This window comes from Teleopsis dalmanni, chromosome 2, assembly GCF_002237135.1.
Source record: "Teleopsis dalmanni isolate 2A chromosome 2, ASM223713v2, whole genome shotgun sequence".
Lineage (NCBI taxonomy): Eukaryota > Metazoa > Arthropoda > Insecta > Diptera > Diopsidae > Teleopsis > Teleopsis dalmanni.
Window position 1 is genome coordinate 137,395,095 of NC_051847.1, and position 20,896 is coordinate 137,415,990.

Sequence of the window (20,896 nt, forward strand, 5' to 3'; positions counted from 1 at the left end):
ATTTACTTTATGTTTACATCTGTCTTTTTTTAACATTTATTTTATGCAATCCATTTTAAGAAGAATATTGATTTTCATGAGGAATGATTATCACTATTTTTCTACATACATATCTGAAGATTTCAATTTATTCTAATAAAGTAAAGTTACTTTACAAAACATCTGTTTTGTTAAAAAAATTACCTTACAATTAGATTAATAAAAATGAGTTTTGCAATGTGAAGCTCTACGAAGTTTGTCCCAAGCTCTGTTAGACCAATCTGAAAGCAAATGTAAAGTGTTTATTAATTCTCTGAGTCATTAAGTATAACAGTCAAAGCCTTTTAGATGACCCGGATGCTATCAAAACGATTTCCTTTAAGGAATAACCAGAATCAAATAAGGTATTCCCCTTATGGTGAATTATCGATTACAATGATGGCTTTTTTTGGTGAATAATTTATAAGTATAATGGGTTCAAGCTAAGGCGTATTTTTGAACAACAACAAACAACTGTGTCTTTCTCGTTATTTTGGTTGGACTCTTCGTATTTTGTTCTACAATCGTTGTAAAACTCCCAGATTATATTTTGCATTCACCACCTGATCTTTTGGGACTAATCTTCTATTAATTTTGCTAAAACAATGGAACAATTCATTCTAAATCAAGAAGAACGTTCAGCATTGTCCTCATATTACTATTCTGAAAAAGAAGTTTTTTATATTACATTACGTTACAAGATAATGAACATTCTGATGTACAATATTTATTATAGGAATAATATTGAAAAATTGTGTTTAAATATGAAATAGGACTAACGCTTTTAAGTCAATGTTGAAACATACTTTCTTTGCTTACAATTAAAACTGAAATGCTAAAAGAAGAAGTTATATTATTGAAATACAAAAATCCTTAACTAAAATAAAATATTTCATAATTTTTCAGATATAAAAAACTTATAAAAACATATTGAAATATTTTTGCAAATAAAATAAATATTTCTAATTACTAACAGACACAATTTGCTTCTCTTTGAACTTTGAGTTTAGAATATAATTAAATAATTATTTTTAATGCAAAAAGCACAAAAATGTTGGAGCAATCACAAAAAAAATTTATTAACAACAAACTTTTCTATTTCAAATTATTTCTCTTCTGCTTTTACATCTAATGTATAGTATTTCCAATAATATACGGAGATATATATGTAAAGTACTTATGCTAATATATTTTTACTGCAAAGTTTATCTCTCCGGAAGCCCATGTGTATTTTAATTAATTGTACGTTTGCCACTTATTTTTAAAGAACACCCAAAAAGCTCTCTGAACATTTTGAATTTATCTAAATTATCTATCTAGTAAATTATTTATCTAGTGAAGTTCAATAATAGTTTTTCTAAATCTAATACAGTAAACAAACAAGTAGTATAACTGAAATTACTAAACATTGTTGTTGAAAACTATAATTTGTGTAATTACACAAAACAATCCAACCATCAGCATTTCATTGTACAAGATATTTCGCAAATATGCTTATATTATGATAGATCGATGTATAGAAATGATTTAACATATCACTTACTTATTCATTTGTTTTGTGTGATATATTATAAAGTGAAGCTGCATATATGAGCTCAATATAATGTGAACGTTCACTCATTAATATAAATGAGCAAGTGCCTAAATGCGACAGTATGAATGTCATTTACCGCATTCCGATCTGTAATAGTCATAACTATGATATATCTAACATTTATCGTATAAATTTTTTGGTTATACTGAAATTTTTGACAGCTTAAATTACAAACAAAACTCTCGAGCGAATCCAGTATTACGGCGAGACTTGCCGTATTCTTCTCGAACAGATTCCAGTAATCTATTCCACTAACAACCTTTTTATTTGGTTATATTTAATACTATTTGATTGGGTGACTATAATTTTCTTATAAGAGAACATCTCCATAAACTTTATGTCTTTAGTTATGAATAACACACAATACAACGCTTAACACAACATTAACATTTATCTGGACTTGACAACTCTATTTTATTAAGCAAAACAAAACACAACTTCAAATTGCGCCCAAAATGCGTTGATGACGTCAGTTTGTTTGGCATATATGAAAGCTTTTTTGTGCTTTCATATATAAGAGGTAATAAAATATTTATCTTTGTTGTTGTTGTACTCGTAGTAATAATCTTACACATGTTTATGTTGGTTATCCACAGCGCTTTCGCCCTTCTCCAAATTTTGAGAGTCTAAACAACATATTATCATTCCATTAGTTTAAAAATACTGAAGTGGGTTGGACACGCTTTTTTCTGTTATAAGAAGATTTCTAGAAATTTGTTTAAAATTATGAAATTATAATTAAATTGAAAGTATTTAAGTTTACATATTTTTAGTTACAGAAAGTGTTTCGGAAAGTAAATGATAATATATAGATATTAAAGATAAAATAGAAACAAAAAAGTGGAAAAATTAGATATAGTAAATATACCTAATTCGGAAAAAAATGACTACTTGCGTTTTTGGTTTCGATCGCCCAGAACCAATATATTATAGTGGAGAAACGGTGTATGGTCGTGTTGACTTACATACCGAAAATGACGAATTCGTTGCAGGTAAGTAATTATATTAGTTTTTAATAGATTTTGATACCATATAAATATGAACAAAATAATAATGTTTGTAAAAGTACATATGTTACGTGTATGTAGATAAATTTTAAAATTATAATTTTATTTAAAATAATTAACAAAAAACAACCAGCGAAGTATGGCTGAATAAAAAAATATGCAACAGAGTTCCAGGTTTCCTCAACCGATCCAACAATATTATTATTATTAAAAAATTAAGATTTTTCAATAATTTACAAAAAATTGAATATTATTTACAACTACATATTATAACTGAAAAACTTATAGACAACAAAAAAATGTATTTTGGCAAAAGAGTTCAATATCTAATTTAAATAAAAAAGCGTGACATATTTATTTAGAATTCATAAATTTCCATATTTTGATGTTTATATTAAATTTTTCTTATATATCTCACTTGTTGCTTTCTGCGTTATTTATGGACTAGCCCAATAAAATAGTTTCTAATCTTAGACATCAAAACAAAAATATAAAAAGATAATAAAGTCGTATTCATACATATATACGAAGCAATGAGTACTCGCATTTGTTTATCATAACAAACCAATATTTTTAGCCAATTGAGAGTGACTCAAATGCGCGCTATATACTGTATAGTCGATAGAAATGCTTATTATGGTACTTCTGTAATAAACAAAATGCTAACCTCATAAATAAATCTGTTACCTTGAGTAATGGCTACTCAAACTTTAACTACTATCTCTCTAGAGTATACACAAGACAATAATTTTTTAATCACGTTCATTGAACTCATCACGTGTAGGAATTACGCCTAGTCAAATTTGTTACGAGGGAAGAGTAGAAAATTTTATTTTTCCATTACAAAAAAAATTACTATATAATTTTTATTTATAGGTTTTTATTATTAATATTAAATATACTTATAATAATTTTAAATAAAACACATTGATATTTGTTTTTAGCCAATTTATTTTACATACAATATAAACCGAACCAAATTCCAAGCAATTTTCAAGCAAATTTTTTTATAATTATTTTTAAAAAGTCAAAATGTAAGGCTTGATGTTATATTCGAACCTAAAATGATGAGAATAATATAGATATAAACTGATAATAGAACAAAAGAATATGTCAGAATGAATTAAACAAACAAGAAATTTAATACTATATAATTGCAGAGTATTAATGGTGATATATTACATATATCCACAACTTTTAAAAATAATTTTATTAATTTTTTAATATATATAAAATGTATATTATTTCTTACTAGTACAAAATATAAATATCTTGCAAAATTTTATATAAAGAGCTGCGCAGATCCTGAAGTAAAATAATACAGTTCAATTGATTATTTTTCCTGTGCAGGTCATTTTTAGTTTAAAACTTGAAGACAACCTTATACAAATGTATTAAATAGCACTATGATATATAATAAATGATTTCAGTAAAGCAAAGTGATTTGGATTACATTGTAATTTGATTGTATATTCATATTCATATATTCATTCCATATTTACAGTATGAATATGTGGTGATAGTCTATTTAATCTGCCTACTTTTTCAAATATATTATTATTTATAGATTCAGAAGATCAGATTCAGAACAGAATTATTTACCGTGTGCCATTTGGATAAACAGTTGTCTTCTAAGTCTTAGTTTTAAAGCAGTCTAGCGTCTTTAGGTATTTTTGACATTTTAAAAAAAATAATAGATAAAATAATATGAAATAACTTATACATATTTCTTTAAAGTTTCATCGAGTTCGCCTTTTTTTTTGAAGTCTGTTCTTCATTTTACAATAAAACTGTAGTGAAATTTTAGAATATCTGTGTACTTCCGGCAAATGTGAATAATATCCGATTTTGATCGCTTAAGATGAGAAGAATTTATGCATCTACTGAGGTTTGGAAATTATTGAAGTGTTGTGATAGAATCTATTTTAAAGTATCTTCTAAAGAATTTGACTGATATAAAATACATATTATTTTAATTGATTTTATTTAAAATATTAGTTTACTATTAGAATATATTTTTATTCTATAAATAAATGCTAAAAACGATCATTTTCATTGTTATAAAATATTTCATCTTAAATCAGATTTAATAAAGTTAATTTTTAAACAAACCTATTCATTTCAAATCCTTAATAAGTTTTTAAGGAGCAGCAATTAAATTATGTATTATGTGTATTCCCCTTCAGAAGTCTACATATCGTTCAAAGGTGCATCTACAGTGTTTTTTGAAGAACGTAGATCACGCAAAATAAGATATAATAAAACTGAATATTATCTTGAACAATTTCGCGCCACTGAAAATTATGCAATTTCAACTAAAAGACTACTTCGAGCTAACGTACTGCCAGCAGGTTTACATACGTACACCTTTTCCGAAGCATTACCAACAATATGTGGGTCATCTTGCGTTGAAAAATTCGGACATATAACATATGAAGTTTCTTTAACGATTGAGCGACAAAATCATCCCGACATTGTTTACACAGAACGAATTTTTGTGCGAAAGCCAATGGATTTAAATTTTTGTCCAGATGCTTTGGTATATAAAAGATGAAACAATAAAGATTTTTTTCATATTTCATATTTTTAGATACCTTTAAAAGCTGAAAGCATAAAATATTTTTGCTGCTGGAAGTTCACTTCAGGACCACTTATATCAACTCTCACATTGCCATTTAGTGGCTATGTACCTGACCAAGAAATTCAATATGAACTTGAACTTAACAATCGAGAAAATAGCTATGATATATATGGTATAGCACTGGAATTACACCAAGTTTATACTTTTATATCTCATACGCCAGAATATCTCATACGTTCACTTAAGAATACTGTTGCAAAAGCTGAAAAAGAGTTTACATGCTATCGCCAACAGAAACAAGTTATAGAGGGTAGTATACTGGTACCGAAAGTGCCACCCACTAAAAATGATGAGGGCATTATTACTATAGCATATTTTTTGAAAGTTTTTATTAAAGCCGGTGTATGTCATAAGGTTGCAGAAATAGAAGTGCCAATTATTATTGGCACTGTACCATTGAGACAAAATGCAAGTAATCGCGCCAATGCGACTGCAATGGCTTTGCCCACTGCGCCATCGTTAGACACATCAACACCGTATACATCAGATCTACCACCAAGCTATGATTCTTATGGTGAGTAAATAATATATTAAAAGTAAAAATTAAATTCGCATAGATACGGGTATAAAAATATAAACATTATACTAAAAATCAATTGTTATATATTGTTTGTCAACATATTAATTTTTAATAACTCTTATTATCACTATTATAATATCTAATTTCGTTATTATTAAAATGATATCATATGGAATAATATGACATTTTACTAGGACTTACAATTTGTAAATCTCCGGTGCCTTAATGTTTTAAGACATATGTATACAATATGCAATAACTTTCCTATTACTGAAAACAGAAATTGCAACGTATAACTTTTCAACTTATTTTTAAACATAGACTTATTCAATTTTAATTAAGTTAAAAAAAATTATACTATAATTATATCTCTTCATTCCAGAACCACCCTCTTTTGAGCAAACAAATAAAATTAATGGACCGAAGCAATCAAATATTTCTAAACCACCTGCGCCATTATCTGAGGACTCATCAAGTGCCCCCCTTTTAAAAACTTAATAATAAATTGGACCACAACTGTCCCGAATATATCATATACTATGTATGTGCTTATTTATATAGTGGCGAAAGAATGACAGTACTATCCTACACTGATGTACTACCAGCTTTATTTTGTTTCTTACAGGTCCTAACCTAATTGGACTTGAATTTAGTCTAATTAATGTAGTTATTTATTTTGTTGACTGTTTAAATCAAAGCATTTTCAATTATATACAGTAAGGACTAAATGAATTTTGAAAGTACATTGAGATAATTAAAATTTAATGAAATTTTTATCTTTTCATCTGTCAAAAATTTGCAATGAAACACTATTTAGTTGTTGTCATTATTAATATCCTTTATATAATAGCGGGCTTTTGAAAAACAACTAGAAGTAAGTACTAGACCCGTACTTACCACACACAAGTGAAGTAAAACCTATTTAATTACAAATTAAATGCCATCGTTTTTATTTGCAATTCTCACTAAAAACAAAGAGACTTAGGGCTATGTTTTGCAAATGATCATATGATCATCGAACGCCATATTTGTTATTTCTTTCAATTTTTTAACTTACATTTTAAAATCACAAAAAATATGGTGATCGACGATCATATGATATGGAGAATTTTGCCCTTATAAATAATAAATAATAAATGCATACACAAATTTGTGTTCAAATACATTTTACATAGAACAATCTACCTCAATACTAAGTACAAATAATTTATACATATATTATAAATAATGTTATTATAAGTATGTAATACATTTATTGTGAATATTCATATAATTAAATTTTATTTTCAAATAATAAGTTGTATTAAACTTCTAAGAATATGGTTTTTATTTTTGTATATAAAATCATAGATGACTAAAAGTACAATAAAGGAGTTATTGTAAGTTAAAGTATTACCAACTTAACATAAAAGAAGAATTCTCAAAACTATTGGTGCAGAATTTATAGAAATTAATTCTGGAGCAATATTCTACAAACTGAATATAGTACATATTCAGTTGTATGTTCTTAAAGGAAATATTAATACATTGTGACCGAAAAGCTTTCGGAAATTCTCATTTAAAATTCGCGCGCTGTATATTTTTCGATATTTTAAGTTTATGTAGTTTGGCAGCACTGTCCTTAATTACTATGCCAAAAATGAGCGCGATCTGTCGGACAGTTCGTTTACGGCAGCTGTTGAAACCAGTTCACCTCAGTAGTGCGTTGCGAAAAAAACAATGGAAAAAAATATTGAACAAAGAGTTTGCATCAAATTTTGTTTTTCGAACGAAATTTCGTGTGCAGAATCGTTGCGAATGCTACAAAAGGCTTATGGGGAATCAGTTTTATCGAAAACTCAAGTTTATGAGTGGTACAAAGCCTTTCAGGACTGTCGTACGACCGTCGAAGACATGCCGCGTTCTGGACGACCTTCGACCTCTACCACCGACGAAAACATTGAAAAGGCAAAGGAAATCGTGTTCAAAAATCCTCATGTGAGTGTTAGAGAGATAGCACGAGAGCTAGGCATCGGTCGTGAGATGGCTCGTTTGATTTTGGTGGACAATTTGTGTATGCGACGTGTCAACGCCCGGCTTGTTCCGATTCACCTCAATTTGTTCAACATTATCAACGATTTTAAGGCCAAACATTCAATAAATACCATCGAACAGCCACCGTATTCACCTGATCTTGCACCGTGTGACTTTTTCCTGTTTCCCAACCTCAAATTACCACTCAGAGGAACGCGTTTTGAATCCATAGAAGACGTAAAACAGAATTCGCAGAGGGAACTCAAAGCCATACCGGAAAGCGCCTATAAAAAATGTTTTGATGATTGGAAGAAACGTTGGCATTTGTGTATCGCTTCTAATGGAGCATATTTTGAAGGAGATAAAATAAATATTGATGAAGATTAAGAATTTTGCGTTTTATTTATTTATTTCCGGAAACTTTTCGGTCACAATGTATAATACATACATGTTTCGGATTTCGATGATATCTTTATTTCAATATAAATGAGAATTGCTTTCAGATATAAAACAGGACACAGAATCCATGGAACAGCTTCTGGATCAGTTTCTGATACTGAATCTTTTTGAAGTACTATTCAATGAGTTGCAAACATCTGCTAACATCATGTTTTGATGGATGTTGATTTCACCGTATTAAATAACTATCCATATAAATATGATCCTGGATCATTTGGTGGCTTGGTTTTCAATTCACAACACCAAAATCACAAAAACGTAGTTTTGTGGCACTGATCTGTTAAAACCCCACATATCTGCAACATCCATATTTTTATTTTCATTTTTATTTTCGAAGTTGTGAAAGACTTTGTTTATTTGGGAACCAGTGAAACACTAATAATGACATAAGCCTAGTAATACAACGAAGAATCACTCGTGTCAACAGATACTTCGGACTAAGTAGGCAGTTGAGAAAAAAGCTCTCACTCGACAAACAAAAATCACGGTCTACAAGTCTCTTATCAGACCTGTTCTGCTATATGGCACAGAAGCTTGGACAATTACCAACAGTGATCAAAAGGCGTTAGGTGCATTGACTAGAAGGGTGTTGGATTCAGGCCAAGGACGACTCACGTCTGTAATGGCCAACTAAGTAAGTATTAAAGTTGATAGCAGTTATGTTATCATGTTAGCAGTTGCATCTACCAAAGAGTCAAATTTAGATAAATGCTTTAATACATAAAAAAGTTTTTCATAGAATAAGATGAATCTGAAGTATCAATTTATATGCTCCATGTCCAGTCCGATTGATTTAATTTTTAGCACGCATATTCTCTTCTATAGCAAATACCGAAATTCTTAATTAGAAAAACATAAATCGTTGGCTTATACATATGCGAGCTATATCTGAATCTAAACCAACCAATCATGTTTTTATTAGTCAGCTAACATTCAGGTTATATTTAATTTTCAAATTTGAAGTATATACATCAGAAAATAAAAAAATTTTTAAAACAAAACTGGTTTAGATGGCAGCTTATATGGTAGCTATATCCAAATCTGAACTGATATGAATAAAATATTCTACATACTTATAAAACTTATAAAAATATAAGAATATTCTATCACATCCAAGCTCACACCCAATTGTATCCTATAACTATCATATGAACTAATACAGTCGTCCGATCTGGACGATTTCATAAAATGATCAAAGTCCACTCTCGAAGGATATGGGTGCAATATTTCACTCAAATAGCTCAAAAGCTAATAACTAATTTGAACCGAAATAGACAGAAGGACAGAAAATATATGCTTGAAATCTTCACAAACATAATATATATATATATATATTATATATATATATATATTTATATATATTATATATATTCATATATATATATGAATATATGACAACTCTTATTAAAACATTAAACACACTAATTAGAATTAAACTGTGTAGATAATCTCAATAATAATATATTTAAATATAATATTTTAACACATTTTTTAATAATAATTAATGTACATATATAGATACTAACAAAATAATTCATTTTAAATACATATATTTAAAATAATTAAACGATGCCTACACATTTTGTATGTGAGTAAATATGTTAACTTATACACGTATATAATACTTATGATAATTAAAAAATTAATTTAAATTAATAAATTAATTATTTTTAACTACAAAATTAAAGCTTTCTTAAAATTTTTGTTCAAAATTGGGGTTTTCATTTGTTGTTGATGTTATCTGCTGTTCTTGGGATTGTCCATTTGCCGGATCATAGTATAAATAACGCGGCTTAAAATCCGCCTTGTCACCGGCCATGGTGTGCGAAGTTTGCTTGTTAAAATTTATTTTACCCATGTACTCTGCTTCCTTTAAACAAGAAGCTGAAAAATTGAAATGAAATATTAAGAATGGAACAAAAGTTCATAAATTAAATTTCTGCAACCACACTCACCCAGTGAAGCCATAGAAGCACCTAAATCAGCATTACTCTCCTCCAAAGCTGGTGCAGTGGGCAAACGAGGATACAAATTACTTGTCGGCGCAGTCAAATCCTCAAGTGAACGTGTAGCATTTAGGGCAGTGGAGCTGCCTGTCACATCACTTGGCAGCAACTTCATTTGATTTTGCAAGGATATAGTACCGATTTTAATTGGTATTGCCGCACACAGCCAGCGTTTCTTTTTGGTCGAATTCACCGTAACTTCTACTTCATAGGCAATTTGTATGCATCTGCATTGTGCTAATTCGGTAGTAGGCGTTGTAGCAGGTACATGCAACAGCTGCATGTGCTGCACCACGGTACCATTTTGTCCGAAGAGATTGTGCACTGTCTTTAAAAGAGTGGTGCGTATGACTTTGATTTCGGTTTTCTTCTTAAAGGCACCCACATAAGTACCGATTAAATTTAATTTATACACTAGTTCGGTAAGTGTTAAAAGTTCATTGTTTTGTATTCTGACTTGCACTGGTATACCCTCTCCAGGCACGTAACCAGTTTGTGGTAAATTCAAGTGCATTTCCAAAGGAGTGTGCCAGAATTGCATGAATGATTTCTTCTCAATTTGTTGTACATCTGAAGCGGCATTTAGGGTAGGGTCTGTGCGTAGGTCGACTACGTTTTGCACAAACAGACTGCGTGAATAACAAGTGTATTTGTGTTCTGGATAATCAATGAAAATTTCCAACTCATAACGTATGTGCCCGATTGTGCTCTCGAAGTTTGCTGGACACTTTTCCGGCAAACATACAGCAAAAGTGTAGCAATACGTACCTACTTCAATGACTTTTGGTAGTGCTGAAAGGAATACGAAATGAATCAATTTTTTGAATATGTGAGATGATGAAAAATTAAGAAAAATTCTGTATTTCGTTAAATTGCATGTGAACTATTTTACAAAATATGTATAGAATTAATTGAGTCTTAAACTTATATTTGAATTTATCCCCCCTGCCCCTATATGTGTATGCCCATGGTTGTAATTAGTATTAACATAAGAATTTAGATCAGAAATTGACGAATTTACTTGTTTAATTGAATCTGATCAAGATATTTAGATACCTTATATTAATATTTTTTTTACTCACTTACCTGCTTCAGATCCGATAAAGTAATTCATTGTAGACAAATAATCGTCGCGATTTGCATAGACATCACCAGGTTTTATTACTACTTGAGGTTGTTCAGTTCCTGGTGCCATTTTATTTTGTTTTTTGTTTTGCTTTTTATTTTGTTTCTGATTCTTTTGTTTTGCAGGTTTCTCCCATTTTGTGGCCGCAAATCCGGAGATTTTTAAGGCTAAAGCTAAAAAACAATAAATATGTATTATTTAGTATATGTAATGTTAATCATATAAAAATTTACGGTTAGTTTACAAAATCATGGATTCTAAATACAATAACAATATTTATATATTATAATTTTAAAGTTCTAAGTTAGTGTAATATTTTTTTATTTAATAATAGCCCCGCTATTCCGGATAAAAACAAACTTGTATTTTCACTAATTGAAAAATGAAATACAATAATTTTCATATCGATTATCAATATTTTTAAGATAAAATTAAACATTTTTAATAATTATTTTTTTTAATATTTTTTTTTGTTTTAAAAAGATATAAGTGTGTAAGAAGTAAATGCTTAATCAAATTTAAGGTATTTAACTTAATTAAAAATTTAATTAAAAACAGTGACAGAAGTTATAACATAATTGTAGTAATCAAGTAATATGCAAAAGACTTACTAATAAAGCGTATAATTTATCAATTGCTTAAGTTAGGTTTTGGATTTATTAGTCATCACAACAATAAACGATTAAAACACTAATCTTACACCACTTAAAGTATCAAACACTTTAATTAATTATAATTAATTAAAAAAAAACAGATGAAAAAAATTAAATGTAACAACTTATACGATAATTTGAGAAGATATGCGTTAGTATAAACATACTTAAGCTGTCTTAAGTTATATTACAATGTACTTCTATTTGAACTTCAATCTTTAAAAAATTATATTTAATTCTTATCAAATAATGTTTAAACAATTATCTTCTTATCACTCGATCAGTCAAATATAAATATATAGTAGCACTTTGCCGATATGATTCATTTGTTTCATATCAAAATATTTATACCTTCGAAGCATTATTATCAGAAATAAAATTTATTAATCAACATTTAATATCTTTGATCAATCAATGAGTCACACTTGTATTGTTTAAATTTACAACTATTGAAGTACCTTTCATTAGCACGCGCTCCTGCAGTTTTATCACAACTCGTCCTGATATCATTTGTCCCGGCTGATAAGAGCCGCGTTCCTCATCCAGTCGTACATCACATAGCATACCCATTTTAATTTAATTTTATTTTCAATTCTTGCTAATTAAATTTTATAATTTTTATTTGTTTTCCGGAACGTACACTTGACACTGTAACTGTCCTCCGTTTACTAACAAATTTTTATTAATGTTTTTGCTATTAAAGCGATTTGATTAGCTTTAGTTGGTAATCTTTTGTTTGATAATAGTTTTCACATTTTATCTTATCAATGAAATATTTGACCTGCGTACGCGCCAAATTGGATTTTCACTTTCAATGATAGCGAATTTATGTCTTATTTATTTAATTGTAGGTGACAAGTAATTTATTGAAAAAAATAAAATAATTTAATTATATTTTTGTATTGAAAATTTCTTCATAACAACACTTTTAATGAATCAATCCTATTTTCAGAGCTAAGACTTCAGCTTGATAGTCGCACTGTAACTATTTCTACTACTGTTTAAATATATTTAATATATAACTGCTTGAATTCCGTTTAAATACTAAATTTACTATTAAAAATCACAGTACTTACACAGATTTATGCACCTTGCTATGCAGGTATTTATCTAGTTTAATGGAACCTATTTACTTACATGTATTTTCCTTAGATTCTATTGTTCATTTGATCCTTATTTTATGTTTAAACACTTCTCACCGACGTTAGACGACTGTATTTAAGAAAAACACAAACTTAACAATAAAATGTTTTCATAGGTACCCAGATAAATACCGCTTATATTACAAATAAAAAACCACCATCAATAGTTTTTGGTTTGTAGTCTCGATTACCTGCACTGTAGTCTCAACAACACCCCCGAAGAAATGATTACCGCAAATGGTTAAGGTTAGTTCATGTTTCGTTAATGCAAACGAACAATTCGTCAACTGTTTTTCACTTATATTTTCGTTTGTGTGAATTGTAATTTAATCGATACAATCGAGAAATTGTAGGATTAAAAATGCAGGATTACGTTTGAAAATCGTTAAATCGACTACAGACAGACTGTTTTACTAATGAAATAATTTTTGCCTAACGCCACAATCGTCGTATTTAAATTTGAACAAATTCAAACAAAATATTTACAGGTAGAAACATACTGTTGTGATTTTGTTTTTGTAAAAGAGGACACATTACGCACTAATCTTTAGTCTTCATTTAAACTTCATCAATATAATAATATATGAACATATAATAATATATAATATATAATATAATATATATATATATATAAATAAATATATAAATAAATATACTATACTATATTATATATTAAATGTTATAAAATATTAACCATAAGCATATGATTGAAAAGGAAATTAAGGAACGAAATTAATGTCACGTATGAACTTCATTAAGTGGAAACTGGACAATAATTGGTAACAAATGTCATGTTAAATGGCATATTTAGTTATTGAAAAATATAAGGACTCTAGTAAAGGAGAGATATTAAAGAAATTTTTTGAAAAAATTTAATGAGCAACAATAACATATTGGCTAAAAAATTTTGAAAATAAATTTGATTGTATTCATTAACGCAATGTCCTTCAAGAACAATGCAATCATTCTAGCGTTTTACTAATATATCTATGGCTCTTCAATTGCCATAGAGCCACTTCTACAATAAACACCTCCTTATAATAATAGAGTGCAAGTTTATAGTAGTAATCCCCTGCTATCGAGCACTCTCTTATATAAAAGGGGTCATCTCCAGAACTAACATTTCTACAAATTTAATATGTATATTAAAAAAAAATAACAAAATGAAAGCATTAGATAGCTTTGTATTTGACTTACTGATGAATTTTAATTTTAAAAGGAATAAAGTAATGCTGATGCCTATGAACTCAAAATCAATTTGAATTTTTCGATATGAAACTTTCCCACGATTTTTGCTCCATGCTGTTGAGTAATGTGCTATATCTCAGATATCTATATAAAAACGTTTACATTATAATATATTCCCATAGATAAACAGCTATAAAATTGAACCAATCTTTAACCAAAAAATTAAAAGTCGTTTAACGCTGCAAAAATTTTATATGTTAGTTGGTTCGTATGATCAAAGTAACACTTGTCTAGAAACCTCATCATAAAGCATTTAACTGTTGCAATATAGCTCACCAGCTTGTGAAGAAGAATTCTTTATTGTAAACAAAATATTTAATATTCACTGATAGGAAATTCATGAATCGATTCCAAATACTTGATGTGATCCAAACAAATCAATTGCGATACACATTTAGCTGGACAAGCTCAAGAACTACCTAGTAATAATGATATCTGCATATTGTGACTGCCACGAAGTGACATTAAATATCCAGCTATCTTATCTACTTACCTTGCAAATGTTACAAATTGATACCGTACTTCTGGTTTGTTTTTAATGAACTGAGTTAGGTCTACAGTCTTGAAATAAGAAATAATAAAATTAATAATCGTTTAATATGTTCAGTTTAGTTTAGTTTACTTTTTTTAGCGACTGCAAAATGCGTTTTATAGCGGGTTACTCCTATATTTTCTTATAATAATAAAGTTTTTACAAATGTCACTAAAAGTAAATATTTATGTTGGAAACTACAATTTAATAAAATATTATCTTATTACCAGTATATAATAATTTGTTTTAATTGTATTATTGGGAGAAAATGAAAGCGTTGACGATAATGACTCATAAGTGAATTAAAATTTATCGCAGCAGTTTTGATGAAAATAGCTTTATAACATCTAATCAAATTATTATCAAACTGGACGTTCATAAATAAAACTCCTACAAATTTGAACGCCCAGTATTTTGATTTTGTTGTCCTTTGAAGGTTCTAAAATTAGAAGCATAACTTTTTTTTAGATTAGGAACATACGTTTGTTATAAACTAAAAAGATATATAAATAGAATATATTCCGTATCTCTTCATTTGGAACTAATGAAAAAACACTAAATAACTTATTAAAATGGTTCAAATGGAGAGTTGTTTCTCTTTAAGATCACAACCGATCTTATGACATCCGTAATGAACCGTAATGAGATCGTTATTTCAAAAATTGATTCAAAATAACAAATATTATAGATTTTTATATTTAAAACAAAAATTTGCTTTTATGGTATAAAAAAATTTAAGTGAAAATAATATTTCTGAATTAATTTTAAAAACAGTCATATATTTCGTGATCAGGTTTTCTGAAAGGAGCTCCTTTGATCGTACAAACCTACTAACATTTGCTTCGTATGATAAAAGCTGTAAAATATTTAAAATTTGTATAGTTCGGTTCAGGGTTGTACTGATTTTTTAGTTGCCAAATAATTTAATTTATGAAACGATTTTACATATACTTCTTAGATGCATAAAATATTTTATATCGAAATACGCAGATTTAATTTGAGTCCTGCCATACTTTGTTTCCTTCAATGATGCAATGTATTAGTGGTTCAAACGCACTCATTATCTTATTTATGTTATATTATATAGGTATGTATAACATATATGTTTTAATATTTTTATAATATTTTTAAATCAACAGAGAAATGTTTGGCTGAATTTTTTGTTCTAGAGATGTCGTATTAATTTCCTGATCCTATAAGAGAGATGGAGCCGGAAATAATTGCACGTACTATATAATGTATAATATAGCAACATTCTCTTACACTGAATCCCATATGATAAGTTTCAAGAATTTAATTTTCTATATTTAATTTATTTTCTTTACATATTATTTAAAGGTTATTATTGTAAACTTTTTATATTAAAAGAAGCTTTTGTTTTTTTCTATTATTATTTATATAGTGTTTTTCAACTTAAAGTAGGTAGTTTCTACAAAACATAGTTCTATACTATACTCTATTCTAAATAATCCTAATTCATTGATTGTGAGATCATGATTGTCAATTATCATACTCTTATGAAGAAGTTAAGAAACTTCAAAACTTCAAAGTCGGTTCTGTTTTTTTAAGAATTATAATTTTTATTTCAATCATTATTTTTAGTATATTTCTATACATATTTTAGCAAATAAAAATATATTAAAAACAACGATTAAAATAAAAGTTAAAATTCCTAAAAAACAAAACCGACTTTAAAATAGTTTCGACGTAACAACTCAAAAATTAAAAACAAAGTCAAACTTCAAAACGTTCGTCACTTTATATAGAATTGGACTACATGAATAAAAATATAAAAATCATATGAACAGCTTTTTTATATCAAAAAATTTGAGGTAATACCCTTTAAAAAATAAATACTAAATAAAAATAAATAAAATAATCGCTTTAAAGGGGTTTGTGTAATAAAAAGTGAATTTGAGACAATAAGACACTTTTGACCGCAGTACCGATTGTTGGACGAATTGGACACTAGTTTTAAACAAAATAAATAAATAAATAAATTTACTTACTAAATTGGCCATTAAACACGTGAGTCGCGTTTAGTGACCTTCAGCAGGCAGCTCAATCAGTGGCTCCATTTGTTGAGCACCCGATCCTTCTACTGAAAATGTGTGCATCCTTTACCGAGTTTTCTACATCTCTTTGGCTGAAGAACTTCTTCCTATGAACACTACATAACAAAGCCCGCGAAGCCGTTGTATTTTTATGCGCCTAACTATGTTAATGGCGTGTTATAGTTCATATAACTCATTTCTCAAATGAGTTAAGGGAAACTCTACAGAAGTAAATAATTTTCTTTTCTGAACTATTCCCTATCACCAGTTTATTACATTTGCTTCAAGTGTTTAAGTAAAGTTCTTGCTATTCATCATAAGATCTGACTCTATTCTAGTTATACGCTATCCATAAATATCTATCATTATCTTTCTTGACAAAATAAAGAAATGATGACGTATGGTCTACTTGTAACTATTAATTGATATATTGAAAAAATTTATTTATTATTAACAATAATACGTCATTATAATAACAAATAGTTCTCTCATAGTATACCTAGACTACTAGTATAGATACATACGCTTCCATTAATTGTAAATAATAATTGAAATATTTTTAATTACATACAATGAAAAATTGTATTTAATACAATAAATATTTAATTATTTAATATGTTTTTTGTTATTGAACCCTACCTTTGCTCTCCAAGTACAAGCTTTCTGAAGCTTGCCGACAAAAAACCTACTTGCTTGCTAGGTAAGCAAAAAAAGTCACACATATGGAGGAACTACATACCAAATTTGCAGAAGCACCAGCCTGTGCCAGCCATGATAGTGAAAACAAAATTTACAATCCCAACAAAATACCAGGCAAGCATAAGACGACAGCAAGACATGCTTCCATGAACGGCCCATACAGCAACAAGTGGTTTCTTGGCGCTTTAAAGAAGGCGGAGCTTTGTATTTTTATAACAACTGTAGCTACACACTGCAAAGCCGTGTACATTAGTTGCTTGAATCACTTAACGCGCATACAGTGTATTTGCAAAGTGAATTGCTTCAGAGTAACAGATGTGCGCAACGTAAATGATGTAGAGAGATAATAATTTAATTCGGTTAATATTCACAAAGATCTCTTGCTATGAAAGCTTTAAAAGGAAAAATATAAAATATAAAAAAAAATGTATGCGTATGTGCAGTGTACACCAAAAGAATTGAGTATAAATAAATGTTTATGTCTCATTTGCCGTAATACAAAAATGTGCATGAAAACACTCAACTCAAAGAAACCCACTCAATGTTTAACATTTAAATTGCCACTATAAATTGTTATAAAAGTATTTTTCTAATAATTTAGGCGACGGCACAGTTTTTGTAAACAAACGACTGACCGCCTGCCAATTAAAAATAATTATAACAATTTCTGAATTGTCATTTTGTTTACATTTCTTATTAGTATGAGACTGTAAAAATATACTTAACTAATGATTTCTTATACTAAATACAAATAATTCAATACATTAGCTTGTGTCATTCATTAACAATCTGGTGCTGGCTGGCGATATTATTTGAAATAATTCGTCCGTTCACATTTACTTTTTTTTACTCAACTCGACCAACCAAGCAAAAATTCAAAGAAATTTTTGTAGAAATTTCAGAATTTTTAACAATTTTGTCGTACAAAATAACCAGCAAAGTATTAAGGCACCAGAAAAGCTGCGAAGGTAGCAGCATTTTTAAAATACTTTTAAACTTGATCAATTTTTTATTTGAGTTATCTTTTACATTTTATAAAAGCTCACAATTTGAGTGATATTATTGCTTCATACGTGCTCTTATAAAAGCTTACGCATGGATTATAACTCAAAACCAGAGTAACCAACCTTTGATCAATATTTGTTGATTCTTACATTGTTTGGGATTATATATGACAATAAAATTTAAAATAAAATTTTAATTTCAGGCAAATAATTCTATGTAAATATAAATATTTATTACATTATCTTTAATTTTAGATTCGAATTTTATTATATACTATGTTCAGACACACCTTAATTTCGCAAAAATCTTAATTTCATCTTCGTTTCAGAGAAATTAAGTTTTTTTTCCATACAAAACTCAATTTTAATACTATGTTCAGACACACCTTAATTTCGCATAAATCTTAATTTCATCTTCGTTTCAGAGAAATGAAGTTTTTTTTCCATACAAAACTCAGTTTTAATACTATGTTCAGACACACCTTAATTTCGCAAAAATCTTAGTTTCATTTTTGTTTCAGCGAAATTAAGTTGTTTTCTCCATACAAAATTCAGTGTTAAAGTTGGAACGAAATTAAGGAAAATGGCCTTAATTTCGTTAAAACGTAGGCTTAAGTTAGGGGACATTTCAAATGCGTAACTATGCGAAAGATAAATTTTAAGCGAAAAATAAAGTTGAGATAACGAAAAAGTGACATTTTTTATGAAATAAATTTAAATGAAAGTTGACTTTAAAAAAACCAGGATAATATTTTGAAAGTAGGGCAGATTCTTAAATTTGAATATAGAGAAAAAATGTAACTGTTATTATAAAATAATAATTCACATACCTGAAATCCACTAAAGCTAATAAAACTACTGATTGCCATCTTTTATAGTTATGATAATCAACTTTTAAAATTCCCCAGATACAAATGGGGATACACATACATATATAAAAAGTCACTTCTGACAATAAAATTATATACACTTTTAAGTTTTCTAAACCTGTATGTATTATGTTAGATATACGATAGTGATCAGATATTAAATGCTAACTATGCAACAGATAATTTCAATTGAAGTTAATTGTGTCTGTTATGTAGTATAGGTATTCATTAGAAGGCCTTTTCTTTTGTAATCATGTCACAAAAGAACAAATAAAATAAGCACTACTTTCGATGATAATTCTGTACAAAATGGCGATTTTGTTAGGCTTTTATGTGTAAAACACGTAATAAAATTCAAAGTTGAAATTTCGAAAATGAATAATAATTCTTTGCAATTATTGGTTAGAATATTTGTTTTTACATGATTGTAAATAAAATATAATTTTTCATGCCTTTTAACAGTAAAATAATAAATAGAAAAAATAACGTATTTGTTACGAACAATGACCACACGAAATACAAATAATTAACGAAATCATCCGTAGACAGTTAACTGGAAATTTCGTAGATACTTCCAAAAGTTATTCACAATAGATGAATTATTAGTGTTGGCAACCAAATGTTTTGAGCTGCTTATTAGTTAAGCGGTAAGGTTGGACTAAATAAGCCAGCAGTGTTGTTGCTTCATATGTTATTTTCTAAATAAGCAGTTGTTCTTTTGTAATATGCTTACAAAAGAAAAGGCCTAGATTAGGTTGTGATCTTAAAATAATCGATTCCAATAAAATTGAAAAAAATAAAAATTATATACTCAAGCGCTACATTTTCAATCAAGTTCATCAATTTGATTTGATCTAGTGTTATGTTTAGAAGTTTAGCTAGTGTTTATGTTATCTAATATTTTTAATTCTTATTATCTTACTAAATTAAAAATTCTTCATTTAGAGTAAAGAGTAGAACAAGTGTATTTGTTCAAAAGAAACATTTCTGCTAAAGTATACAGTAAAACATATAATATTTCTATATATCAATTTAACTAAAAGTTATCAAGAACCCATATTCGTGTATCTACAGTAAATCTTTTCTGGTACAAAATCGACTATTATTTTGTCAATTTTACATCAAATGATAAAAATAGTTAAAAGCACAGAATCTTATAAAAAGTACAATCCTAAATTAATAAAAATCCGATATCACTTTAAAATTGGGCCATTTAAAGCCGTTGTTTTTGTATGAATTCATACTTCTCCTAACGACCTTTTATTTAAACCTCATTGCGTCCATATTAAATAATTTAAATAATGTTCATAA

The 20,896-nt window shown here is 28.2% G+C and overlaps 2 protein-coding genes across 2 annotated transcripts; one reads left to right on the forward strand and one right to left on the reverse strand.

The window, feature by feature from the left end:
* The first annotated feature begins 2,495 nt into the window (after positions 1-2,495).
* LOC119685331 (arrestin domain-containing protein 17-like) lies at positions 2,496-6,372 on the forward strand. Its single transcript, XM_038099580.1, has 4 exons — positions 2,496-2,604; positions 4,806-5,158; positions 5,210-5,774; positions 6,163-6,372. Exons 1-4 carry the CDS (start codon positions 2,496-2,498, stop codon positions 6,276-6,278), a joined length of 1,143 nt encoding a protein of 380 aa, XP_037955508.1. The 3' UTR covers positions 6,279-6,372.
* Positions 6,373-9,900: 3,528 nt separating this feature from the next.
* Positions 9,901-12,686, reverse strand: LOC119683093 (arrestin domain-containing protein 17-like). The gene is made up of 4 exons (XM_038096699.1): positions 12,496-12,686; positions 11,345-11,557; positions 10,208-11,050; positions 9,901-10,136 (listed from the first exon to the last, which is right to left on the reverse strand). The coding sequence occupies exons 1-4, from the start codon at positions 12,605-12,607 to the stop codon at positions 9,946-9,948; spliced, it is 1,359 nt and encodes a 452-aa protein (XP_037952627.1). The 5' UTR covers positions 12,608-12,686; the 3' UTR covers positions 9,901-9,945.
* Positions 12,687-20,896: the final 8,210 nt, after the last annotated feature.

Excerpts from the sequence above, each read along its gene's own strand:
- LOC119685331 (XM_038099580.1), top strand. The coding sequence starts at position 2,496 with ATGACTACTTGCGTTTTTGGTTTCGATCGCCCAGAACCAATATATTAT. Across the intron at positions 2,605-4,805 it reads AAATGACGAATTCGTTGCAG|AAGTCTACATATCGTTCAAA; the intron begins GTAAGTAATTAT and ends ATTCCCCTTCAG. Across the intron at positions 5,775-6,162 it reads ACCAAGCTATGATTCTTATG|AACCACCCTCTTTTGAGCAA; the intron begins GTGAGTAAATAA and ends TCTTCATTCCAG.
- LOC119683093 (XM_038096699.1), bottom strand. The coding sequence starts at position 12,607 with ATGGGTATGCTATGTGATGTACGACTGGATGAGGAACGCGGCTCTTAT. Across the intron at positions 11,558-12,495 it reads GGAGCGCGTGCTAATGAAAG|CTTTAGCCTTAAAAATCTCC; the intron begins GTACTTCAATAG and ends ATTGTTTTTTAG. Across the intron at positions 11,051-11,344 it reads CTTTATCGGATCTGAAGCAG|CACTACCAAAAGTCATTGAA; the intron begins GTAAGTGAGTAA and ends TATTCCTTTCAG.